Source organism: Dipodomys spectabilis, unplaced genomic scaffold, assembly GCF_019054845.1.
Source record: "Dipodomys spectabilis isolate Male_0828 unplaced genomic scaffold, ASM1905484v1 ptg000045l, whole genome shotgun sequence".
Classification (NCBI taxonomy): domain Eukaryota; kingdom Metazoa; phylum Chordata; class Mammalia; order Rodentia; family Heteromyidae; genus Dipodomys; species Dipodomys spectabilis.
The window spans coordinates 7729952-7755268 of NW_024870722.1; the positions used below are offsets into that span (position 1 = coordinate 7729952).

At 35.5% G+C, this 25317-nt stretch overlaps 1 protein-coding gene across 3 annotated transcripts in view; it reads left to right on the plus strand.

The window, feature by feature from the left end:
* Positions 1-25317, plus strand: part of Cdkal1 (CDK5 regulatory subunit associated protein 1 like 1) — a 525097-nt gene that overhangs the window by 56592 nt on the left and 443188 nt on the right. For all 3 annotated transcript variants that reach the window (XM_042678555.1, XM_042678556.1, XM_042678557.1), the window contains one exon: positions 21103-21187. In XM_042678555.1, the coding sequence (XP_042534489.1) occupies positions 21103-21187 (85 nt within the window). The remainder of the gene's footprint in view (positions 1-21102; positions 21188-25317) is intronic.

The following is a 25317-nucleotide window of genomic DNA, read 5'->3' on the forward strand; positions in this document are numbered from 1 at the left end:
AAGTTAACATACTTATCTTAGTTACTAAGATACCATTTTTTAGGCAGAAATTTGTCTGGTAAGCAGTATTATTGTATCAAGTAATGTGTGAAGCCTGTAGCCAAAGTTGAGACATTTCTTGAACAAAATAAAAATATTATCATTGGTGCTGGGAAGGTGGCTCAGTGGTAGAGCGCTTGCTTTGCATGCATGAGGCCCTGGGTTCGATTCCTCAGCACCATATAAGCAAAAAGAAAACAAAAACATTATCATTGATTGTGAGAGTGAAAATGGTGTTATATGTGTGTAAAGTTTATATACTTTAGGACATCAAAAATCTAATGAAGTAGAATCTTTTCCTCTTTTTTAGGTTTGTTTCTGGTTCCACATTAGTATTGGTTTAAACAACTGCATTGTATTCTGTTCTCTTCTATCTAAACATAAACAAGTAAATAAGATCCAGTGTGTTATATCCTTGAAAAGAACATTATTTTGTTGCTGACATATGGTTAGTCATTAGTTGTATTCAGTACCATACCTTCCTCATTTAATGACACCATCTGTTGAAACTATGGCTGATACCAGTCAAGAGAAAGCCAATTATTTTTTAGTTTGTGAGCATGGCATATGAGAATATGTCTGAAGTTGCCTGCAGTCATGTACTTTACAACTGGTTTAGGCAAACAATCGCTGCTAGTACTACCTTGGGAAACCAGATCAGGAAAATAACATGATAATGCTTGTCTAGTGTCTTTATCTGCTCTGAGCAAGGATAATGTGTTATAAAAAATAAATAAGATATAATTAAGTTATTTAAAAAGGTTTTCATGATATGTTTTGTATTTAATGCTATCAAAGTGTTGGTGCTTGTAGTTGAGGATCGCAGCTAGCATATTGAGAGTTGGTAAAGGTATTTACAATGAGGCAGAAGTTTGGCAAGAATAACTTTAAAAAATTTTTTTTTATTGTGAAAATACCGTACAGAGGAGTTACAATTACATGGGCAAGATAACGAGTACATTTCTTATCAAGCATTGTTGCCTCCTCTTTGTTTCCCTTTCCCATCCCTTCCCATACTCCCCCCACGCTCCCCTACCCGATCCTCTGCCCCCCACACCAAAGTTGTAAAGTTCGTTTTTCTATATAACAACTTGTACATCTCATTGTTGCAATGGATCCACCTGTATCCCTAGTTAAACGATTTGTTTTCGCTCTTCCTCTCCACAAATTATACCAACATCAAATACAGTGAAAGTAGGGTTTATACCGTGGGGGAGGGACATACAAAGCAACATAGAAATCATCTTATAAATATGTTAGAAACAATTGCATGAAAGAAAAAAATACATTTGAATACTTATCTTGGGGTTTATTCCCCTAACATCAACTTCTCTGACCGTTTCTGCTTAACTCAGACATATACTAGTTATTGCAAATAAGGGAAACCATGGTATGGTAAAGCTGGTAGCTTTAGTATGGTCTTGTTTGTGATCATTTGGGTAAATGCCCAAAAGTGGGATTGCTGGGTCATAGGGGAGCTCTATGTGGAGTCTTTTGAGGAACCTCCAAAGTGCTTTCCAAAGTGGTTGAACAAGTTTACAATCCCACCAACAATATAGTAAGGTTCCCTTCTGTCCACATCCCCTCCAGCATCTATTGTTATTAGAGTTCTTGATTATAGCCATTCTAACTGGGGTGAGGTGGTATCTCAATGTTGTTTTGATTTGCATTTCTTTTATGGCTAGAGAGGTTGAGCATTTCTTTATGTGTCTATTGGCCATCCTTCTTTCCTCTTCAGAGAAGTTTCTCTTTAAGTCTTTAGCCCACTTATTTATTGGGCAGTTATTTCTTTGAGGATTTGTTTGGGGATTTAATTTTTTATTTCCAGGTATATTTTAGATATGAGACCCTTGCCGTGTCCGTTGTATGGCTAGTGAAGATCCTCTCCCAATCCGTAGGCTTTCTATTGATCTTGCTAGCTATGACCTTTGCCATGCAGAAGCTCTGCAATTTCTTGCAATCCCATTTATCCAACTTTCCTTTGATTTGTTGTATTTCTGGGTCTCTATTAAGAAAATTTCGGCCTGAGCCAAGGAGACCTAGGGTTTCTCCTATTCTATCCTGTAATGTTTTCAGAGTGTCTGCTTTGACTCCGAGGTCTTTGATCCATTTGGAGTTGATTCTGGTGCAGGGTGATATATAAGGATCTAGCCTTAGTTTTCTACAAGTGATTAACCAATTTTGCCAGCTCAACTCCCAAATTACTCAAGTTGATTCTTGTCATAGTAGCATGGTATAAAATTAACCCTCAAAAATCAATGGCTTTTCTATATGCCAACAATGAGAAAAGCGTGGCTGAAATCAGGAAAGCAACTCCATTCGTAATAGCCCCACAAAAAATAAAATACGTAGGAATTAACCAAAGAAGTGAAGGACTTCTATGATGAAAACTTTAAAAACCTGAAAAATGAAATCAAAACAGAACTTAGAAAGTGGCAAAAATCCCATGCTCCTGGATTGGAAAGATCAACATAGTGAAATTGGCAATACTTCCCAAGGCTATCTACAAATTCAATGCTATACCTATCAATATTCCAACCTCATTCTTCAAGGAAATGGAAGAGGCAATCCAAAAATTCATGTGGAACAATAAAAAACCCCGAATAGTAAAAACTATCCTTAACAGAAAGAACATTGCTGGAGGAATATCAATACCAAACTTCAAACTCTTCTACAAAGCCATAGTAATCAAAATGGCTTGGTACTGGCACAAGAAGAGACCTCAGGACCAATGGAATAGAATTGAAAACCCAGAAATGAACCTACAGACCTATAGCCATCTAATTTTCGATAAGGGAGCTAAAAAAAAAATAGAATGGAAGAAAGACAGCCTCTTCAGTAAATGGTTCTGGCAAAATTGGTTAACTACTTGAAGAAAACTAAAGCTAGATCCTTACATATCACCCTGCACCAGAATCAACTCCAAATGGATCAAAGAATAACTTTTCATATGCCTTTTGGATTTGGTACAATAGAATAAAATTAACCTAAAGTTGTCAGATATTCATAACTTATTCCTTTTCATGTCTATGATGCCCATTCCCACTGAGTTGTGAAATAAAGTAGTACCCATGTGTATGTGTGTATAGTAGGATTTATGGCCTTGTAGGCAGCATTGGTGTGTTCATCTCAGAGCTATATCTATGTGTGGTGGCAGCAGATGGATGGGCCATCATCCTTTGGCTGTCTTTACTTGGGCTCTCATAACTTTTTTTGTCTCATTTTTGCTTTTAATAATGAAACGTTGAAATTATGTACGGATGCACATTTGTCCAGTTTCTTATTCCCCTTTCTTCCAGCTCAAACTCATAGTGGATCCAATTCCTTCTCTAGCTCCCTTTCTTCTTCTTGTTCTCCTCCTTTTCATCCTTCCCTTCCTTTTTCTCTCCGAGTAAGTCTTATTCAGATGATGGAACAAAAACTTACTTACCTAAAATTAGGAGAATATGGCAGCAGAACCCACCTTTGTTTAGTCTAGAATCTTGTTCTTGAATAATTGTTTCAGAAAAGGTCTTGATAGTAAATTCTTTGTGCCTTGCATTGCTGTAAAAGTTTTATACTTGATAAGATAGGTCTGAAGTTTTAGAATGCAAAGAAGATTTTTTTCTGCCTCAAAACTTTGAAGTACTTGTTTTCTTTAATTTTTATATTTAAGAAGTCTCATTTTGTGGGTTTTTTTTTTTTTTTTTTTGTCTTTCTGGGTTGTTGTGTTTGTTTGTTTGTTTTTTTTCCTCAGAAACTCTTTAGGATTCCATGTTTTGCCTTAGTTATCTCAAATATGAAGAGGTTGTTTTCAGTTACCAAGTATACTTAGGCTCTGGATTCTGGAGGTTCGTGCCTTAGTTCTAGAAACTTTCCTTATTTTGATAGATAATTTTTATGCTTTTATTTGATAGCTTTATAGATTGGTCCTCTATGCCACTTACCTTTATTCTCACATTTTGTTTGCCTTTTTGGTTTGCTTTATGGAATTTCTTTTATGTAGTACACAAAAGTATAAATGGCAGTAATTAATTGCATACTTAATAATTTCTAGGTTCATTTGCTTTGCTTATAATCAGTGTTTCATGTTTTTGTGCAAACTGTCCATATATTCTCGATTTCATTTAATAATATTTATCTTATATTTGTAGAAGACTATCACTAATAACTTATGTCATTTTTCATAGGTCTGAAACTTTCCCACAATTTTGTCTGGTCTTGATTCCTTTCTTTTAACTAATCTATTGTTTGCTCTCTTTGTTTGCTCTCCTTTCTGGCCAGAGAAAGTGCTGTGGCTCATATCTACCCATTTTAGAATAATTTTCTTCCAGTCCTAATTATCTAGTCATCTTAACATGATTTAGTGTAGAGAAATATAGACTAACTTGCACTATTTCTTGATAATTTGTACCTGTTAATATATTGAACAGTTGATTGTGCTTGCTACCTCAGTAGTCTAGGAAGAACAAATTAAAGATTAAAGATTATTTTTAAATGATGAGTGTCCTTATTCAGGAGGTACACTATTATTGTAACCTATTTGCTGGGGAAGGCTTTTCCTGTGAGTAGGACCAATACATTTGTAATGTATTTTGGTTTAAAATGAATAATGTATGTAGTTAAGACTCTAGGTTTTATTTATTTTTATATCAAACCAAGTATATTAAAATTTTTTTTGAGTGGATAATTCATGTAGATGATACAAAATTCAGAATAATCAAAGTAGTTGTGTGTGTGTGTGTGTAGCTCAGCTTGCTTAGCACATGCAAGGCTCTGGATTTGGATCCCAGCACTAGAAAAGAGTAAAAGAATCAAAAAGATGTTTGGTAATGAATCTATTTCCTAGCTTTCTGAAGACTCAGTGTTACAATTTGTAAAAGAACAAAAATAGACAAACATAAATAGGTATGTTTTTGTCTTCTTTTAGGTAAAATTTGGTGTATTGTAATAACATAGTTTTATATCTTGTATTTTCTTGTAATTTTAATGTTTATTACCTTCTATTAGTTCACTACAAATGTCTTCACTTTTTTTTTTAAGGTTGTTTTGTATTCCATCATATGGATGTTGGGAAATTAATTTCTGCAGTCTCATCATTCTAGATCTTTATGCTGCCTTGTCCTTTTTGTCAGCTGTGCCTCAGTGCTTCCCATGTCTGTGTATGAATGTATTATTGTGCACATATATATCTTTTTTTTTCTTTTTTTTTTTTTTTTTGTTATGGGGCTTGAACTCTGGGCTTGGGTGCTGTCCCTGCTCTCTTCAGCTCAAGGCGAGTGCTATACCACGTGAGCAACAGCACCACTTCTGGTTTTCTACTGGTTTATTGGAGGTAAGAGTTTCACGGAGTTTCTTGCCTGGGCTAGCTTTGAATCATGATCCTCAGATCTCAGCCTCTTGAGTAACTAGGATTATAGGCATGAGCCACTGCTGCCAGGCTTATAAATATATCTTATGATCAATACCTGAAAGAGTAATTACTGGGTTCAAAAGTGTATAAATTTGTAATTTTAGTAGATGTATTGCTAAGTTGCCTTCTTAGAGATGGCATAAATTTATATTCCGACCAGCAATATATAAGCTTGCTACTTCCCCCGAGTATTACCAACATATTATATTATGTGCCTTTGGTCTTAGCTAATCTGATGAATGAAAAATGATATTGTGGTTTCCTTTAATTTGTGTTTCTCATAAGAGTTGTGTTTTATTCCCTTTCCTATGACCTCTTCACAGCCCTTTATTATGTTTCTATCAGATGATGCTTACCACTTTCTAAATATTTTCTTTTAGGGAAATTAACTCTGATACATTTGTCCCTCTTAGTTGTTTGTGTGTTGTTTATGGCTTCTTTTGCTGTGCAGAAAGTAATTGTTTTTATATAGTTGATTTTTATCAAATTTTTAACTCTAAAATGATGATCCTCCTTTTGTTTTTGCTACTCTTAATGGTTTCATTTTCTTCCATTTAAATCTTTGTTGAATGGAATTTATGCATGATCGATGGGTCCTGGTCTTACTCTCCCAGATGACTAATCATTTCTCCTGATACCATTTATTGAGTAATTTATCTTTTCTTCTTTAATTTGAAATGCCATTATTATCACACACTAAATTCCTAAGTATGTTTGTATTCTTTTTGTCATATTCGAGGGGTGTTTGTTTATTATGAAAATGTTTCAGCATACATACTGATAGGGAATAGTTTAATAAGCTCTTGTACTTATCAAGAGATTCAATTATTAAGCCAGTCTTTTTCTTACTTTATGTATTTTGTGAAGAATTTCAAAGCGATTCTAGATATGTCATTATGTGCTTATACATGTAGCTTTAAAAAATATGGAAATTGAGATGGGTACTAGTGGCCAATGCCTGTTATTCCTGGCTACTTGAGAGGCAGAGATCAAGCTGATCATGATTCAGGGCCCATTAATGTAGGCATAAAGTTCATGAGACTTTTCCTAAACTAGTAGCTGGGTCGGTGGTGTGTGCCTGTTGTCCAGCTACAATGGAAAGTGTAAGCAAGGCAGATTGTGGAGGGGTGGCTTAGCAGTAGGCCACTTCCCTAGCAAAGCACGAAGCTTCAAGTTCAAACCACTGTTTTGCCAAAAAAAAAAAACAGAACAAAAAAAAAACCCCTTAAAATTAAGTAGGAAAAAATCAAACCCACTTGGGGCTAGCATTTGGTATCTCTGAGCTTTGATTAGAATCAGCTGCTTCAGAAGATGGGGCCATATCAGTCCTTTAATTGTGAAGCTTCCCCCTGCACTTAACTTTAAGGGGAGGAGACCTGCTTTTGTAGACATATTATTGGAACACTTTTTTAGTGTAGAGTTCAGGAGATTTTACTGTTTGGCTACACTGTAAGCAATTTTTGTGTGAGTTGTCTGAATAATAAAATTGTGAGCTGTGGGAATTACAGAATTATGAGCAGTGGTTAAATACAGCGAAATCTGTACTTGGGAAATATAGCTGGGAAATAATTCAAAAGCAGTTCACATGTAATTTAATCTATTTTTGAGAGTAGAGGAGGCATAATGCTAGAACTGGACAGTATTTTGATTAGCTTCCTTACTGCTTTCTTTTTTCTTTTTTTTCTTTTTTCTTTTTGTCAGTCATGGGGCTTGAACTCTGGTCCTGGGCCAGTGTCCCTGAGCTCTTCAGCTCAAGGTGAGCACTCTACCACTTGAGCCACAGTGCCACTTCTGGTTTTCTGGTGGTTGATTAGAGATAAGAGTCTCATGGACTTTTCTGCCCAAGCTGGCTTTGAACTGTGATCCTCAGATCTCAGCCTCCTGTGTAGCTAGGATTACAGGCGTGAGGCACTGTAACCCGGTTTACACTACTTTCTTAAGAATAAGCGTGTCAGGGCATATGTCTTGGGTCTAGAATTACACCACTTAGTGATTTTTCAGTCTTACACATTTCATATGAGAAAATATACATGATTGTTTTTGATACCAATATTTTATATAGCTATGTTTGATTTTAGATCTCATAGGTAAATTAGAGCTCATAGATCCTATTATTATGAGTTAACATCATAGCGCTTGTTATAGATAACTCAGATACATTCTCAGATTTGATCCATAGGCAATTTCAGAAAGTTAAAGCCTGGATTATGCTATTTAGATTGATTTAGTTATGCCACAAAGAATATATTCTGTATATTAAAACATGGTACACATAAAAAGTACATACAGTTTTTTTTCTATTAAAAAAGAAATTGTCAACTGGCTCTGGTATTCATGAAATATTCACCCAATAACTTGCAGCAATATGAAATGAATCCAGATTTGGGTTATCATTTGCATAATTTGAATATCAAATTAGGATTCCTTATGAACAAATTCTTTCATTTTTCTCCAGTTTCAAGGTGTTTGTATATCTTGCTACATACAGTCTGTTTTAGTCTGGTTCCATTTGACTGGTTAGGTCTCCTAAAACTCTGTAGCTCCAAAGAAATCTCAAGAGGCACTTGTTTGTGAACTTTGCAGTTATTTATTATATAGTCAACTGGTTGATTAAAATTTTTATATTGTGCTTCAGATTTCAAACACCCTTCCCTCCATGTTTGGGATCAAATCCAGAGCCTCACATGCTAGGCAAGGGTTCTAATTGAATTACATCCCCACTCTAGTATCCCTCTAGTTTCCATGTATCCAACAGGAAAATGACAACATGGTCTCTTTAACAAATAATTTAATAGCTCATGTGTCCATTCTTTTTATCTAAACTCATTGTTGCAATCTCTCTTTCCCCCCCTCCCCATTTCTTCAGTATAGACAAAAATTTGTGCAAGTAAACTCTTTTCTGTATTTAGGATATAATTTCCCAGTTTACTTCTGAGATTCACTGTTCTGTTTAGTTCATATGTGTTGGTTAAGTAGATAACATACAGTGTAGGCTTAAAACTTTATTTTCCTCATGTAGGAAATTGTGACTTCTATTTGGAAAGAACAAAACACCTCAGTATTTTGGAGGGACATGATGAAATCTAAAAGAGTAGTATTGTATATTATGTATTTACCAAGATAGCTAAAAATGTTTACTTTTTTACATTTAACATCCTTTCGGAACTACTCAATGCAGAATTAATGGAAAGAATTGTTTTTTTACATTCTTAAAGATCTAGAGAATCGGGCTGGGAAGGTGGCTCAGTGGTAGAATGCTTGTCTTGCCTGGATGAGGCCCTGGGTTCCATTCCTCAGCATCACATAAAGCAGAAAAAAGTGGGAAGTGGTACTATGGCTCAAATGGTATAGTGTTAGCTTTGAGCTGAAGAGCCGAGGGACAGCGCCCAGGCCCAGAGTTCTAAGTATTTGTACTACTCTTTCAACATTCACAATATACTAGATAGGTTTGTGTTGCCTTTATTCTTCACACAGATCCACAGTAAATATTCACGAGACAATCAAGGCCCCAGAGGTAATTCTGTGATGAAAGCCTCCCATCGAGGTTATGATGATCTAAGCAAACATCTGAAGTACATTTCTAAATGCAATTCTCTTTTTTTATTTTTTTACATCTGGTAAATCATGTTGTATGCATACATTTACCTATGTGAAACCACACATAAATTCTTATTAATGTCTCCAACTCAAATTTGTGATGAGTTTTATAAATTTATATGATTTTTATAAATTTTTAAAATTATGGCAGCTTTGTTTTGACCCATAGCAGCTCTATTTTTCTGTTTAGTCTTGGTTCTAGATTTAGAGGGACTTAATGTTCACTCTGAGCTGTGTCTTATTGGTCTCTTCATTTCTTAGTTATCTTTATTTCACGAGTAATTTACATAAGTACTCAAGGTATTAATTTCCTAACTTCTTCCTTACATGTTTGAAATTATTAGTTTTCTTTTTCTGCAAAATAAGCTTTAAGTCCTGTCAGGAAAATATTAGGAATACTGAAATATTTTGCTTATTATGCTTTCAGATGCCATTTTTCAAGTTCAGAGTTTGTGCCCTTTTCTCGTTAGAAAACTTGATGCTTTTCCTTTTGTTTAGCTCATAGGAGATGATAGGAGTGATGCTGAATTGTTTTAGTTTTTATTTTGATGCTGTTTCCCCTTGATAACCTTTCCATGGTATTATACTGCCTCCTATACATTTAAATACAATCACAATATCTGATTGTTAGCCGTCAAGTAGTATAACTCTGTCACTTATAAATGAAGTAAGTTAGTAGACTATTATTTCTATGAGAACGTGACTTTAAAAAAATCTAGTCATTTCAAACAAGAAGGGAAATATTTGTCTCTGCCTGCCTTTTTTCATTAAGATATTTTTTTGCCTAGTCTATCCAGGGTGACTAATTATATTGTTTTGGTATAAATTGCAGTGGGAAGGCAAAATACGCATTAGACATATTTTGTTGTTTGGTAAGGTAATGAAAGAAAAAAAATAAATGTGTATTTCCAGGACAAAGAAAGCATAACTTCTCTTTAAATATAGATTGTTCTAGTCAGATTTGGTTGTTACAGGAAGTCCATTCATTTTCTTAGTAACATCAGAAAAACAGCTTAAAGTTTTGGTTAAATTTATATCCTTATTTGAGAATAATAATAATTTTTCAACTTTGAAGCAAAGAAAGCAAATTAATAAGTTTATTCACTGATCCATATGGGATATGGGGAATAGGCTATGACACCATAATATAGTATACTAGCTTAGACTTACTTTGTAGCACATAATTCAGTGAAATAAAGATTTAAAATGTGATCTATTTCAATATACATTCCGGAGTCAGTGAGAGAAGGCAATTTTTATGTTGTGTTTACATCTTGTTAAAATAAAATTTTGTTGTAATTTTCGTATAGGGTATAGCAATTAAAAATATTTATGAAGAACAAGGTGATTGTTGTATGTTTTATAAAGTAAATCAAAGTGGGAGATAGTTGTTTAATAAAGGAAGCATTGTTAGTTCTAAGCCCTGGTGCCTGACCTAAAGAAAAATAGCACTATGTGATAGCCCTCAATTTTCTTATGGATTTATTTTGATGTACTTTTTAGTACGTTTAATAGCAGTGGTAGATAAGCTTGGAGTCTGGAGCTGACTGCTAAATTTACATCCATGTTCAGCCATTTTTTCTCTGTGTTACCTTGGCCAAGTTGTTTAGGTTTAAATCTCTCCTTTGTAAAAGGGGGACAATTATGTACTTGCTTTCTAGAATAGTAAGGGTTGAGCAAGTTTACGCAAATGAAGCTCTTAGATGAGGACACAAAGAATATGTTCAGTAGATTATAGCTGTGATTATTTTTTGCTTTTAGGAATATTGACTTATTTATGTGTGTTCTTTGAAGGGATGGTGACTATTACATATTTAAATAGTTCATTTGCAAAATATATAAGTAGGCATTGGATAGTTTGTGGTGACCATGAGGATGTAGAGCTAGAAAAGGAGATGGCTAGTGGGCTTCATCTTCTCCCCTTTTATACCCTTATGGAGCAGCAGTCCTCAAAACTAAGTCTCGTGGAAGCCATCAGTACAGCCTCAAATAGTAACTTAGGAAAACTAATTAAATTTCATAGTTAAATCATTTGCTAAGTCTTTTCTTTCCTTCTGCAAAGGCTTCTTCTAATTTTTGCTTCTGACTCAGAGACAGATAACAGGTATGAAGTCCTCTTCTATCTTGATATCCAAAGGGAAAGTCCTGCCTTGGACATAATTGGATCCCTGCTTCTCTTTGTCATAGTGCTTTCTGAACACCTGGCAGTGCTTTAGCACTTGATCCACGCCTCCAGTCCAGCACTCAATTTTTTTTTTTTTTTACATTCTGTATTTACTTCTGAATAACACTAAATTTCCAGAGGGTATATAGAAGCCCATGTTTTTGTCTATGTTCACTGAAACAACTGGTATAGGGATAGGCAATGGAAGAAAGAACTTTTTTGTAATGATTTGTCAGAACAAAATTGTCTTTTTTTAAACTTTTTGCATAGATGGTATGATTATGGTTTATGGGATATTCTCATGTCCTTTCTTCATCTATTTTCTGAGTAGTAACATTTCTCAGGATACCTAGCACATCTGACTTAAAACCACAACATTTATCTTTACCCTGGTTGTTCTGATGAATCTTAAAGATGTCATAAGTGAATTCCTAGGAGAAATCATTTTATTTCTGTTGGGAGAAGTATAGTGTTTTTTTTTTTTTTTTTTTTTTTTGTAAGCAAATGGTTTGTTTTTGCAACTGTGGTCTTATCTTTTATCTTCCACTTCAAAATCTTTTGAATATTTTGTGAAACTCAAATTATTTATGTGAAGTCACTTGTCTGTCAAACGAGAAAACTCTACTGATGAAGAAAGTTAAACTATTCTATATCAATTTGCACCCATTTTCTCTTCTCTGCATTCCTTAGTTGAGTAAGGATTCCTGTAGAGTGTGTAGTGTAGTATAGTATGGTTCCCATAATTCTCATCAGGGGAATATGTGGCATGCACTAAATTAATTGAAAAGGCTTGAATGTCTTTTTCAACTTATGACAAATCCTTGAAGATTAGGGCTTTCTGAAGAGTAAAGTTATATAGGTAGTTTATAAAACGTCGATATATTGCTCTAAGGTACAGTTTAATAAGCATTTAGACTACTTGGCTCAAATGTGTTCTGTGTATTTTAACTCTCCTAAGTGATTTGTAATGTTTAGATCTATTTTCCCTATGGGCTTAGGTAAAAGTAAGGCATTTACAATCAATGAATTGCTTCTGGGTAGAGCCTAACATAAACAGATTTTGCTTTAGCAAAGATTATAAAATATTATCTTAAAAGAAAATGTAGACTTGTTTTGTTAAAAAAATGTAGTCAGACACTATAAAATTGTAATTGGGCGACTTATATACTCTTTGATTGATTTTAGCTTATTGGCCTTTTTTACTGGCTTAGGTTTAAAATAACAATGCTGTCTCTTAAGACCTCAGATGTATTCCACCATCTCCAACCATTAAAGTCTGACTCATGATCTGTTTCTTTGTTGCAGTTAAAATTTAAGTGGGTGGTATGGGCTCCAGGATGTGAATGAATATCTTTTCTCCTACTTTTATGTATAATTATTTTACCTTTAACTTTAGTACTTTCTTCTAGATTCACTGAGTCAGGAAGTAAACAAAGGAAGCCCCTTTATTTTATTACTCATTATTTGTTTACCTATTTATTTTATTATTTGTTTTCTATTGTTCCTTTTTCTCCTGATGACTGTGTCATAGATGGCAGTTAGCTTCTGTGTCTTATAATTGATGGACTTACGAACTATTACCTATCTTTTTTCTAAGTTTTTTTTTGTCAGTACCAGAATTTGAACTCAAGGCCTCCCACTGCTTGTCTGTGGCTCTACTTCTTGAACCACATCTCTAGTTTGATAGCTTGATGGTTACTTTGGAGATGGAATCTTACAGACCATTCTGTTTGGTCTGGCTTTGAACCACAGTCCTCTGGATCTCAGCTTCTTAAGTAGCTAGGATTATACACCTGAGCCATCAGTGCCCAGCCTTCATCTGTCTCATTATTGCAAATAAATTTCATGTTGTAAAGTAAGCTGGCTCGAAGCAAGGACCTTTGTTTACCCAGCAGTCTGTCTCAGCAATGCATATTGGATGAGAGAAAGGAGGTGAAATCCACAGAGGGTAAGTCAATCTGAGAAAATATATAACACACGGTATCATATAAAAGTACTGTAAAAGTCACAAGACATATTAGTTATGTATGTTACTGCAATATTAAACCAGTAATGGTATTTGAAATGATTTTAAATGATAGAGATTTTTAAAATTATATGACTCAGGATACCTAATTTAAAAGTAGCTTAATCTAACGAGTATTTTTCTTGCATAAAAATCTTTGGAGACATCTACTTAATGCTATGGGGTCTAGGAGATTTGAAGGTGTTTCTTGTGATGTTTCTGTGGATAAAGAAAAGAAATTATCCAAGTGTAAAGGTGAACACTGTTACATTCCTGAGACTTAGTACTGTATGAGTTTCTTTTTCAACCTTGTCTATGTATATAGATAAATCCCTTAGAATTCCAGTTACTTTGAAAGCAAAGTAGCAACTTGAAAGCAAAGTAGCAATGGAAGAATCTCTGAAACACATGGAGGATATATGAGAGCATTACAAACGAAGTGGTGGGAGCCTGGAAGGAGGAAGTTAAATCAAACTTGTCTTGGAAGGCTGGAGGCATGGCTCAAATGATAGAGCCCCACGTAGGAATGAGTGCAAGGCAATGAGTTCAAGCCCCCATACCAGCCTCCTCATAAAATTGTCCTGCACCATTTTTACTTGCTGAACTCTGTGTCCCCCATCCTGCCCCATGCTGTAATTCTTAATTGAGGAGAACGGCAGGATTATCTTGCTGCTATGTCTTAGGGGAAAGAGGTGTTTTTTTTTTTTTCTTGTGTTTGAATTTCAAAGCCATTGTAGGATACTTGCTGGAATTTAGGAATTTCAAGTCTGGTTTTCTCTTTGGTATTGAAGTCATTATTCTTGTTGGTTATTAGACAAAATTTTCACTCTGTAACCCAAGCAGCCTTGGAACTGTTATAACTAGTCCAGGGTAGCCTTGAACTTGTTATCTCTCCTATTTCCTGAGTGTTGGGCTATTCAGCTTTCTTCGTTTTGCTGGCTAGAATTTCTTGTATTGAACTGCATATAAATGATGGAATCAGACATTTTTACCTTCTGTCTTCATTTTACGGTGAAATAATTCAGTTTTCTAGCTCAGATTTTTTGGTAGATTAAAAAAATATATTTGAGGTAATTCTTTTCCCAGTTTTCTGACTTTTAATCATGAATGAGTGTTGGGTACTTTATAGAAACTTATACTCTGAAAGGAAACTGGTTTATTGGCTTTTAGTTGGAGATAGGATTGTGGATAGTAGAATGATAAAGTCTCAGTGCTATACCAAACACGTTACCTGGCTCTTAAGCTACTGTTACCCTGCTCAATATATGGAAAGATTTGTGAATATGATTGCATGTGGAAATTCTTTTTTTCTCTTGGCTTTTAAAACAAATGTTCCTTTAATGTAAACTTTTTTTTAAAAAAACACACTTTGTTAATATCTTTCTTAGTCTTCCATAAAATGGTTCTTATTTTACTGCTGGGGGTGGGGCATTAGGAGAGGAAATACTTCCTTATGGTTAGAAAGCCATGCTCATATTGTACAGCACTTTCTGGTCTTTTGTATTTATTTTTGTGACAGCTATATATTCTGATACTGCAGAGCAATATTTATCTCCCATCTCTTTGCTTCACAAATAGAGAAAAGACAACAAAACAAAACAAAAAAGGAAAATGGTATTTATAAAAAACTGACAACCATTTAGAAAGAAAAAGGAGAAATATTTTCTGTTCACTCAACGCCCCATCATCCTTAATACCATAGTGGATGTGTGCTCTAGAATTATCCTCCTTCAACACCTTATTATCCTACATACTACCCTTACAACCAGACAATTAACATTTAGGAACTGCTACCACCTAATCCTGAACTTGTGAGATTGTTCCTATAATGTCCTGTGTAGGAAGAGAATCTGGTTTGAAATCACATTGCTTTGAGTTGTCAAGTGTCTAAGATTGTTTGACCTAGCCCAGTTTCTCTCTTTTTGCTTCATATGCTTGGCGTTATTGAAGAGTCCAGGACTGATATTTGAATAATTTTCCCTTAATTTGGGTTTTATTTTGCTTCTTTATAGTTTGGCAGAGATACCTTTGAAAATGATGCTTTTACAGAATCATCAGGACAAAGGATGAACTAATGCAAAATGATATTTACTAGACACTGTGTTGGAAATGAACTTTACAATGTGGGAGGGAGGAGAACGGGGAGGGTAAGCAGGAAGAAATGAGGGAGAGGGTAGCATTGTTCAAAAAGAAATATACTCACTATCTTATGTAACTTGTAACTAACTTCTGTTCATCACCTTTACTGTGTGTGTGTGTGTGTGTGTGTGTGTGTGTGTGTGTGTGTGTGTGTGTGTGTATGTGTATCCATCTTCTCTGTATCTGATCAAGTAGCTTTTGACTTGTCCCATTATTGATGATATTAACTCTGATCTGTTGGTTAATGTGCTGTTCACTGGTTTCTCCATTGTAAAATTACATTTTTCTCTTAGTAGTCAGTATGGAATTTGTGTGAAGAGCCCAGGATATATTGTGGGTAGATCAGAATTCTTGTTCTTCTTTAAAATTTCATTACCATCTAACTCCTGTAGTCCATACCTTGTTGCTCTTATTCAGAAAAATCCTCTTCTCCCTTCCTGGCCCTACTAGGGAAGTTCTGAAACACCCATTCTCCTATGTTGTTTTATGTCCTTCACTCCATTATGCTCTGGCAGTAGATACTGGGCAGCTGCCAACACCTTCTTTTTTCATGTCCTTTTCTGTCCCCAGGCCAGACTGTCTTTATTGACTTTTAGTTAGAAATATGGCTGTGAATGGATAGTGGAATGAAGAAGCCTCAATGCTAGAGTGCAATGAGATAGTCACTTGATACTCCCTCCATGCAGGATGTCTTTCAGGGCAGCCCATTCAGATCTTTTTGTACTCCTAAACCTTGCTCTCATACCTCTTGCAAGATTGCTAACTTTTGTGGTCACCAAATGTTCTGTATCTCTCTGTTTGTTGTACAGTTCTGCTTGCATCTGTCACCAGTTGGTGATCTTTTTTTTTTTTGGGTCCGGTCATGGGGCCTGAACTCTGGGTCTGGGCACTGTCTCTCAGCTCTTCAGCTCAAGGCTAGCGCTCTACCACTTGAGTCACAGCACCACTTCCGGCTTTTTTCTTTTTGCTTATGTGGTGCTGAGGAATCGAACCCAGGGCCTCAGGCATGCAAGGCAAGCACTCTACCACTGAGCCACCTTCCCAGCCCCTAGTTGGTGATCTTAAAGAGAACCTGGTGGTGAAGTTATCCCTTTCTCTGCTATGCTCCTCCCTAGAACTTCCATTTATGTTACTGGTATCACTTTTTGTGTTAGCCTTCTGGATCAGAAGCCTTAATCTTACTAGAGAATCTTCATTAGAGTGTCATTTACCTAGTTCTCTTATTTTTGAAAGTATCTCTTTCCCATTGGACCCTCCATTGTCTAATGAGTAGCAACATAATAGCCTCTTTTTTTTTTTTTTTTAAAGACAAATGCTAGAGCCTCAGCTTGTGAGGCCCCAGCCTGGATGTATGTTGACTAACTGGATGAAAAGCTCCTTGGGGACTAAACCAGCACTCCAAAAAATCATCCTAACCAGATGAGCCAGGCCCATGGTGCAGAACCTGCCTCCAGAGACCTGCAAAACCTCCAGATGGAAGGTTGAGGCTTGAGGGAAAAGATCTGCGAATATTAGGTCCTACTCATGCTTGGAAGCATCCAGAATCTAGGAAGATTTCTAGAACATGAGTTCCATATCTAAATATAGTTACTGTTAATAATTCAGTGCATTTCCTTACCTTTTTTTGCAATAAATTTTATTTTATTTTTTACTTTTTTATTCTGTAGTTGGAGCATATGTAAAATTTCATAACATCTCTTAAATCAAAGAGTAGTTTTTCCCCTATGGTATTTCAGCTAGTGCAGTTTGCTTTGTTTGTAATTGGAATAAAATATCCCAGAGAAAGAGAGGTTGTTGTCTTTCTTCCTGTTAGAACACCAAGATCCCCTGGAAGAAATTCCACATTCTACATCAGAGCTGGACCCCTGCTTCTCCTGGAAATAATGCTCTGGTTTTGAGTTCTGATTGCATACCACTAATCTGTTTTCCTCCTAGATTGGTCTTGATGCTTACTCATTAACATGCCCTTCCGCCTCCTTGGTCTTAGCTCATTCATGTGCTCATGTAGTCAATCATTCATTCTTCAACAACAAGAGATTGGCTCTGAAGATTTAAAAATCATCAATCCATGAAGGACCATTTATTAATGAATTTTTGCTGGGATGTGCTACAAATTCACCTGTGCCTTTCTCCTTGTGAAAAAATAGATGTGTGAAATAGTCTGGGAAAGATGAGTATAGGAGTTTGCTATGGCAGGTGAGTTGACACTTAGGCAGCGAGTATAGAAACTAGTCCAATGGAGACCATGTGGCTCTAGGTGGTAGTGTTTTTTAAAACAGCTTTATTGGGGTAATTTCTGTGCCATGCAGTCACTCATGGAAATTATAATTCAGTGACATATAGTGTAGTGATAGAACTGTGGCACAGTCAATTTTAAACTTACTTTTGTTACACAAAGAAACTCTATAGTCTTCTTATCCTGTTGTCCTCTTGTTCTCCCCATCCCTAGTTTATTTTCTGTTCGATATATTTGTCTCTTCTAGACATTTCATTGAAAGAGAGACCTATAATGTGTGCTTTCCTCACTGACCTCTTTCCATTAGCCATGATGTTTTGCAGATCTATCAATGTTTTAGCACTTCATTTATTTTTCATGTCAAATAGTATTCCATTCTGTGAATATACTGAATTTATCCATAAGTTTGTGGATATCTGGGTTATTTTCAGCTTTTGGCTCTTAGGAATGTTGGCATGAACATTGATGTACATAGTAAGCACAAGTCCTGTATTGTATTCTCATGCTGATCACCAAAACACTTAGCTAAATAATGGATTTTTGGTAGTTACTGCTGGAGCTCAGTCGGGTATTTTTCACTTTAAAGAAAAATATTTCTTTTTCCTTCAAACAGTTCAAGCTGATTCATAGTCCTTCCTCACCATATTTCCATGAAGTAACCAGTGCATCTAGAACAAACTCTTTAGGGAGTAATCTCCAAACATCTTCCCCTTGGAGCTGCTACTGCTCTATACACTCAGAGGCTCATGACATACACCTCTACACTGGAACTGTGTGACTTAGCTGGAAGGCTGAAGGCCAGGTCTTCACCTGAGAATTTCAGACTGGTATCTCTAGGTTCTCTTCTTGAATCTTCATGGCCTTCTTCTTCTCCTTCCTCCCTGCTCCTTTCTCCTCATCTTCCCACCATTTGAACCCTACACAGCATAAGGGAGAATATATTCCAGTGAATCACTTTCATTTCCTTAGAAACCAGATTAGGAACATGGATATTTCATGCCATTTATATGGCCCATCAGTGGAATGATCAATGCAATCTCAAGGAAAATATTAATTCATTGATTAAAACTTTTTGTTTTTTTTCTTTTGTTTCAAAAAGTTACTTTTCATCATGCATCTTAAAGTTACTTTTAAGTTCTCTTATTTAAGTATGCTCCGTTCTCCCAAGTTTTTAAGGGGCTCTCAGTGATTTGTATTGGGTAAATAAACTCCTTGGGTATGATTAAGTGTAATGGACATTTTAACTGTTTGGACTTGCCTTCCAGGGTTCTGTGGTAAAGAAACTCTCAAAAAATGCGTTTGGGTCCAAAGCAATCAAACTCTTTCCCCTTTTTGTTTTGTTCTTTGTGAGCTTTTATTTGTGTCAGCCTGCCTACCTTCCTATTTGAAATCTATGAATAGACCCTTTTATTGTTGTGTGCTGCTCCTCCGGTTGATTTTCTAATGGAACAGTTGTGTAAGATCAGTGTCTTGTTCAGCCAGCAAGTGTTGAAGTGAACCATGCAGAATCCTGCAGGGAGTGGGAAGATTGGGGGGGTCTGTCTGTGCTTTGGGGTACTAGTGCCACATTCATTATTAATTCTTCCTTTTCTTGCATGTCTTCACTGATTACAGAAGACCAAAAGCTGATATGTTCATAATCTTGGGAATTTTACATAATAGCAAAACAGTTACTTTTTGAAGCCTGATTATTAGTGTTTTTAGAAATATCATGAGACACCCTCAAGGCCATGTACTACTTCTTGGTTTTGTCTGTAGTTATTATCTGCATTATTCTTGATCAAGAGGCAAGGAGCCACTAATGAGGCATGCTAATTTCCTTAAGTTCAGTCTGTGGAGTCAGTTTGTCTGGATGTCTAATCCTCACTCACCCTTTAACTGGGTAATTTTAGTCAAGTTAGTTTTCCTTGCTAAGCTTTAGATTTCTACTCTGTAAAATTGGAATCAGAATGAGCCCACCTCAAATTGGGAGGATTACATGAGAAGTGAATAGGACATGCTTGGCTGACTGCTGGATACAGACTCTGTAGTCAGTGATGTTAGTGATTATCATGAGTACTAATCAGATTTTTATTACCTGAGCCTGACTGTTAATTTCTGGTGTATGTAAGGAAGTAATTTAGAAAGTAACCAACTTTTGAGGCAAACAAATCCTTTTGTGTCTCTCTCCTTACACTCAAAGTGGGTGGCTTGTTGATGACCATCATTTGCTTGGTTCAGTGAACACAGCTTTCCTGGGAGAGAAGGTGCAAGGTCATGGTTCTGGGAGAGAAGTCTATAGAAGGTGCACGGTTATGGTTCATGATGGATTTTTACCAGGATGCAGATTACATTCTCACCTTACAATAAAGGAAGCCTGTGACTCTAAGCACTATGGAAAAGGAAATGAAAAACTTAAAGAAGTTTATGAACTTAAAGAAAAAAAGTAATACATACTTTTAAAATGCAAATAGCAGAGGTAGATGTAAAGAAGTATTTTGGGGTTTCTTTTCAGGGTTAAAAGAAGGAGAAGGAAAATAAAAGTCCTCTATGAGTACTATATTGGAAGACAACTGAATCTTCACCTCACTTCCAGGGGTGCAGGCACCTCAGTCTCATGGATGCCTCTAGATGATGTCTTTACGTAGATCTGGATGTCTCTTTGCTTAGATGTACAATCCAGTGGCTAAGTCATCTAGTAGTGGTAGTGAGCTGCATGCTTATTTTATTTGAGGTATGAGGACTTGGAAGGCAGATCTCCAATGTAGGTGTATAAATCAAACTGACTTGGATATGCTTTTCTAGACATCCTCTTACCACTCCTCTATGTTAGTGTTCTGGGATTGTTATTAACATGAGTGTAATGTCCCTTTCTCCCCCCCAAACACAGATGTAGATTGTCAGTGTTAATATCATTTTAGACTCCTAATTGTGCTGGTGAAATCTGATCCATATAGAATCAGTGTTACCTCCTTATTAAGGAAAGCAGAATAGCCTTCACACTTTATGTATTTGTAAATTCATTTTTCTAACATTAAAATAATAACATTATTTCTTGCATTGGCAGTGAGTTTTACTATATAGCAATATTTAACCAAATTGATGATTAGAGTAAGAGGGTCACTTTACATCAAGGCAGACAGGCTGCATTTTTAGTAAGAATAATATTCAGCATATTTAGAAGACTATTCAGCATTTCCTGATACTAATGTTTGAAAATATTGAAACAGTCCAAAGAAGGGTAATGAATTTTATATTCAAAGGTAAGTTTGGGTGAATATTAACTTGGTTTTGAGACATTATTAGATAGCACTTACACACTTTAAGTAAAAATATACCACCAAACACACATTATTATATTTATTCTTCATGAAGATTTCCATGGTATTACAATTGCCTACTATAATAGAATTGATATATACTTGTCCTCTGACAGGATTTTTTTCCCCACAATCTGTAACCCATGCATCTGGATAAGCATTTGGGTAGTTTTGCTTTAAATAAATGTGGTGTTTTAACTTTTCTTTTTTGCATCTATTTTTTTGTATTAGAAAATGCATCAGATGCAGATTTATGGCTCCTGAATAGTTGCACTGTGAAAAACCCAGCTGAAGACCACTTTAGAAACTCAATCAAGTAAGTGAAAGGTTTTTATTCTTTCATTTTACATTAATCAAGGTATGAATTCATATCAATAGATTAGCCTTTAAAGATTCATAATATCAATATAAATAGTTGATATTAAAAAGTGTAACTTTGATTTCTGAGATGCTGTTTTGATTTTTCTCTGTTGTAAAATGAGGCTTTAATGAGGACTTTTGTACTGTGATTTGAGGGTTTGTGAAGTTAGCCAGTAGCTGATTTGAATTGTCAGGTATTAACTCTGTGTTGATCTAAGCGGTTCCAGGCCATAGTATGAGGTTACCTGGCTCAACTTTCTCCTCTTTTCTCCCTCTAGCCATTTCATCTACTCCGTCTTGGTCTGGGATGTCTGGCTTAGAAGGTAGTTACAGTAGATAATTGGCATTTATGTCATTGTCTCTTGCTTTGTCCTCTCAGAGGGAAATGGTATTAGGTTATCCTCTCTTCCCATCTACTCTGTTAGATGGCTGTCTGTAAAGTATTTCCTCATTCTGTATGCCACCCTTTATAACTCATTGGTACCTTTTCATTGGTACTTAGACCCAGATCCCATCTGTTCCACATACGTTTGTTTTTTCTCTTCTCTTCCCAGTCAGACCTCTTAAGATTCTCTTATTCTGGTCTTAACTTCTTTCTTTCCCTTCTTAGATTTATTGTGAAATGTATGTTAATATGAGTGGTTTAAATAATAATAACATGTTTAATACTTGTATACACACTACCCGTATACACACTACCCAGCATTAGAAATATAGTATCATATACAATATAATATAAATAAGAACAAATCTTTATTCTGATTTTGTGAATCTTTCTTCCCTTTATTAATAAATTCACCCTCCAGTAAGTATTTTTCAACCCATATGTTGTTTAGCCCTATCTTGGACTTCCTTTATTAGACTTGGACTGGTGTATTTTTTCTTTTCTTCAGCATCATATTTTTAGATTTGTCCATTTTGTTGACTATAAAACAACTGGATGTTTATAGTACTTCAAGGAGTGAATTTGCTGCAGTTTATTTATTTATTTTTTATTGGTAGAGTTTTAGTTTTTCCCAGATACTTCTATGTATGCTGTGTCATGAACACTGTTACTATGAATATTTTAAGCATTATTTGTGGATATGTACTGGTTATGATTATGTGCAGTCAAGTGTCAGATGGCTGTGCTTTTGTTCATTTTCAGCTGCAGTGAGTGTGTGGTTTGTTGTGCTCTGTTCTTTCTATGTGAGATACAGTCAGGATTCTAAGGTTTTGAAGGTCTGTTTGGTCTGTAGTTTTATGTTTTCCTGATCAATAATGAGGTTGAACAGCATTGGCCATTTGGATTTAATATTTGTGTGTGTGTGTGTGTGTGTGTGTGTGTGTGTGTTAAATGGCTCTCCAAGTCTTTTGTCCATTTTACTGTTGACTTAAAAATATTTATTATGTTAATACACTATGCGAATTTTCTATACAGTACCTTAGCTGTTATACATGTTGTGAGTACCTTCTCCCAATTATGGCTTATCATTTTACTTTCTTTTATGGAATCTTTTATCTCCTGTTTTAAAGTTTTTTTTTTAGTCTTTTCCATTAGCATACATTAATTATAATGACATCTTTTGATGAAAGGAAATTCTGATGTGAAATTTAGCAAATCTTTTTTTTTTTTTCCTGTGTATGTGTAAAAAGCTTCCCCTCCCTCATGTTTAGGTCTCTAATCCATATGAAATTGATTACTTTGAGGAGGGGAAGGTATAGCTAGGTAGTGGTCCAGTTTTGTATATTCTGTTTAGATAGCCAATTTCTGGAGTGTCATAACTTTACCTCTTCTAACACTCCATTTTACTACTTCTTATAACTATTTCAGTAGTTTTCATTATTCTGTTTTTATACATGGATATAAAATACTTTGTTCAACTACTTACTTGTTCACCTTTTTTGTTAGTCCTCTCTACTTCCCTCTGGTATCTTTCCTCTGTTCAATACTGTTTTACTTTCCTGTCATTCATTTGTCTTTTTTGTTAGTATGTATTGATTACACCAAAAGAGTTTGCTATGTGTATTTCAGGTTTGTATGTAATATAAACACATACAATATCCATATTTGAAATACTTCAGATGTGGGGCTGGGAAGGTGGCTCAGTGGTAGAGTGCTTGCCTTGCATGCATGAGGCCCTGGGTTCGATTCCTCAGCACCACATAAGTAGAAAAAGCCAGAATTGGTGCTGTGGCTCAAGTGGTAGAGCGCTAGCTTTGAGCTGAAGAGCTGAGGGACAGCGCCCAGTCCCAGAGTTCAGGCCTCACGACGAATAACAAAAGAAAAAAAAAGAAATACTTTAAATATGTATGCATTGTATTCTGCTCAAAATAACCCTTTGCATTTCTTTTTCCTCCCCCACTGCAGATGCTTTATTGATCAACAGCTTTTCTTGAGATTTCTTCTGCTGTCTTCATTTTTAGTTGAAATATGTTCAAAATTATTATCTATTATCTTTTTTTCTCTCTTCTTCCCCTTATCTTTCTATATAGTCCTATAGTTAGATTCCTGCCCTACGTGTATAAAAACAAATTTATGTATAGGTATCTATAGGTAGATACCTATATATCTATAGGTAGATGTCTTTAAGTCTACTTTCCACATATGTGCACAAAGATGATATTTGAGTTTTGATTTTGGCTTATCTTATTTAACATAACTTTCTCCAGTTCCACTGATTTTCCTGAAAATAACATGATTTCATTTTTCCTTATAGCTGTGTAATGTTCTATGGCCTATATGTGTCATATCTTCTTTATTCATCAGTTTTTGGGCACTGCTGCTGAGTATACTGCTAGGCTATTGTCTTGTTTATTTAGGTGTCTTCCCGCTTGTTGCCATTTTCTGACAAAGGAAAACCAAGAGGATTAGTTCCTGAACATTAGTATACATTAAATCCTTCTACATATCTACTTGCTCCAGCTTTCCCTTCAGTCTCTTCTTTTATGCAATGTGTATTTTTTTTTTATTAATTTAGTTTTTTCATGAGAATGAAGTAAACTTTAAATTCAAGGAGAGCACAATGGTGTGCTGCTGCTTCTTGCCCCAAATCAAAGATGAGAAATAGCAAGGTGGGATGTGCCTTTTTCTAAGGTGGAGATCCGATCCATGATAATGCCTTCACTTTGCCACTTTTTTTTTCTTCTGGTGCTGAAGATTGAAACCGGGCCCTTGAGCTTGCAGGTCAGGTGCTGTACCACTGAACCCCAGTCCTGTCCTCAGTCTCAATTTTTAGCATTTCTGATCATCTGCTGCTCCCCTTTCCAGTATATTCTTAGTATTGAATAGTTGGGTGTCACTTCATTTGGTCTCTCAAGCCACCAAAGAAGAATTTGGAGGGATTTCTGTCTTCCCATGATTATTAGACTCCCATTAACTAGGATAGGGAAATAATTCCTATATATCTGTGACAAGGCAGCCATGGGTTGAATTTTTTTTGTTATTAAAATTTTTTGTCCTAAGATTTTTGTCAGTATGTGCTTTAGATTGATAAAAGAGTAAAACTTTTAGGTTGCAAAAATAGAAGTACCAAGGATGTTGGACTGACTGTTGAACTTTGATATCTTAAATGTTATTGCCTGTACTAATTTAGGAAAGCGCACGAAGGAGCCCATGTGTTCTGATGGCAGCTATTGTATGCACACTATTTCCTCTTAGGCATCTGTCAGTGGCCCTGACCTTATTTTATCCATTATACCAATTTGAGTTAGACAATATGGCCTTTAACTTGCAGGGTTTTTAAGTAAATGAAAAAGATCAAAAGCATAAAAAAATAAAAATTTACTCCTAATGAGAGTATCAAATAAAAAAAATTCCTTTGACTAGTGCTTTATAGAAATGTGGGATCTTTTCCATGCCACCTAAAGGAGGTCAGTCAGAGGCTGGTAAAAATAAACACATCTTGTGTGTTCTATATAAATGACGGGAAGAATAGCCAGCTCGCTTTGATCATGGACTGACAACCTCTGTGTGACCTTGTACGTTATTAACCCAAATGGGGCACTGTAGTTTAACCATCCTCATAGTGGGTAGCCAAGAGTCATTCTGTCTTTTGAGCTGCTTAGGTCTGCAGAAATAAAGTAATGCTGAAGAATAGCTTAGAT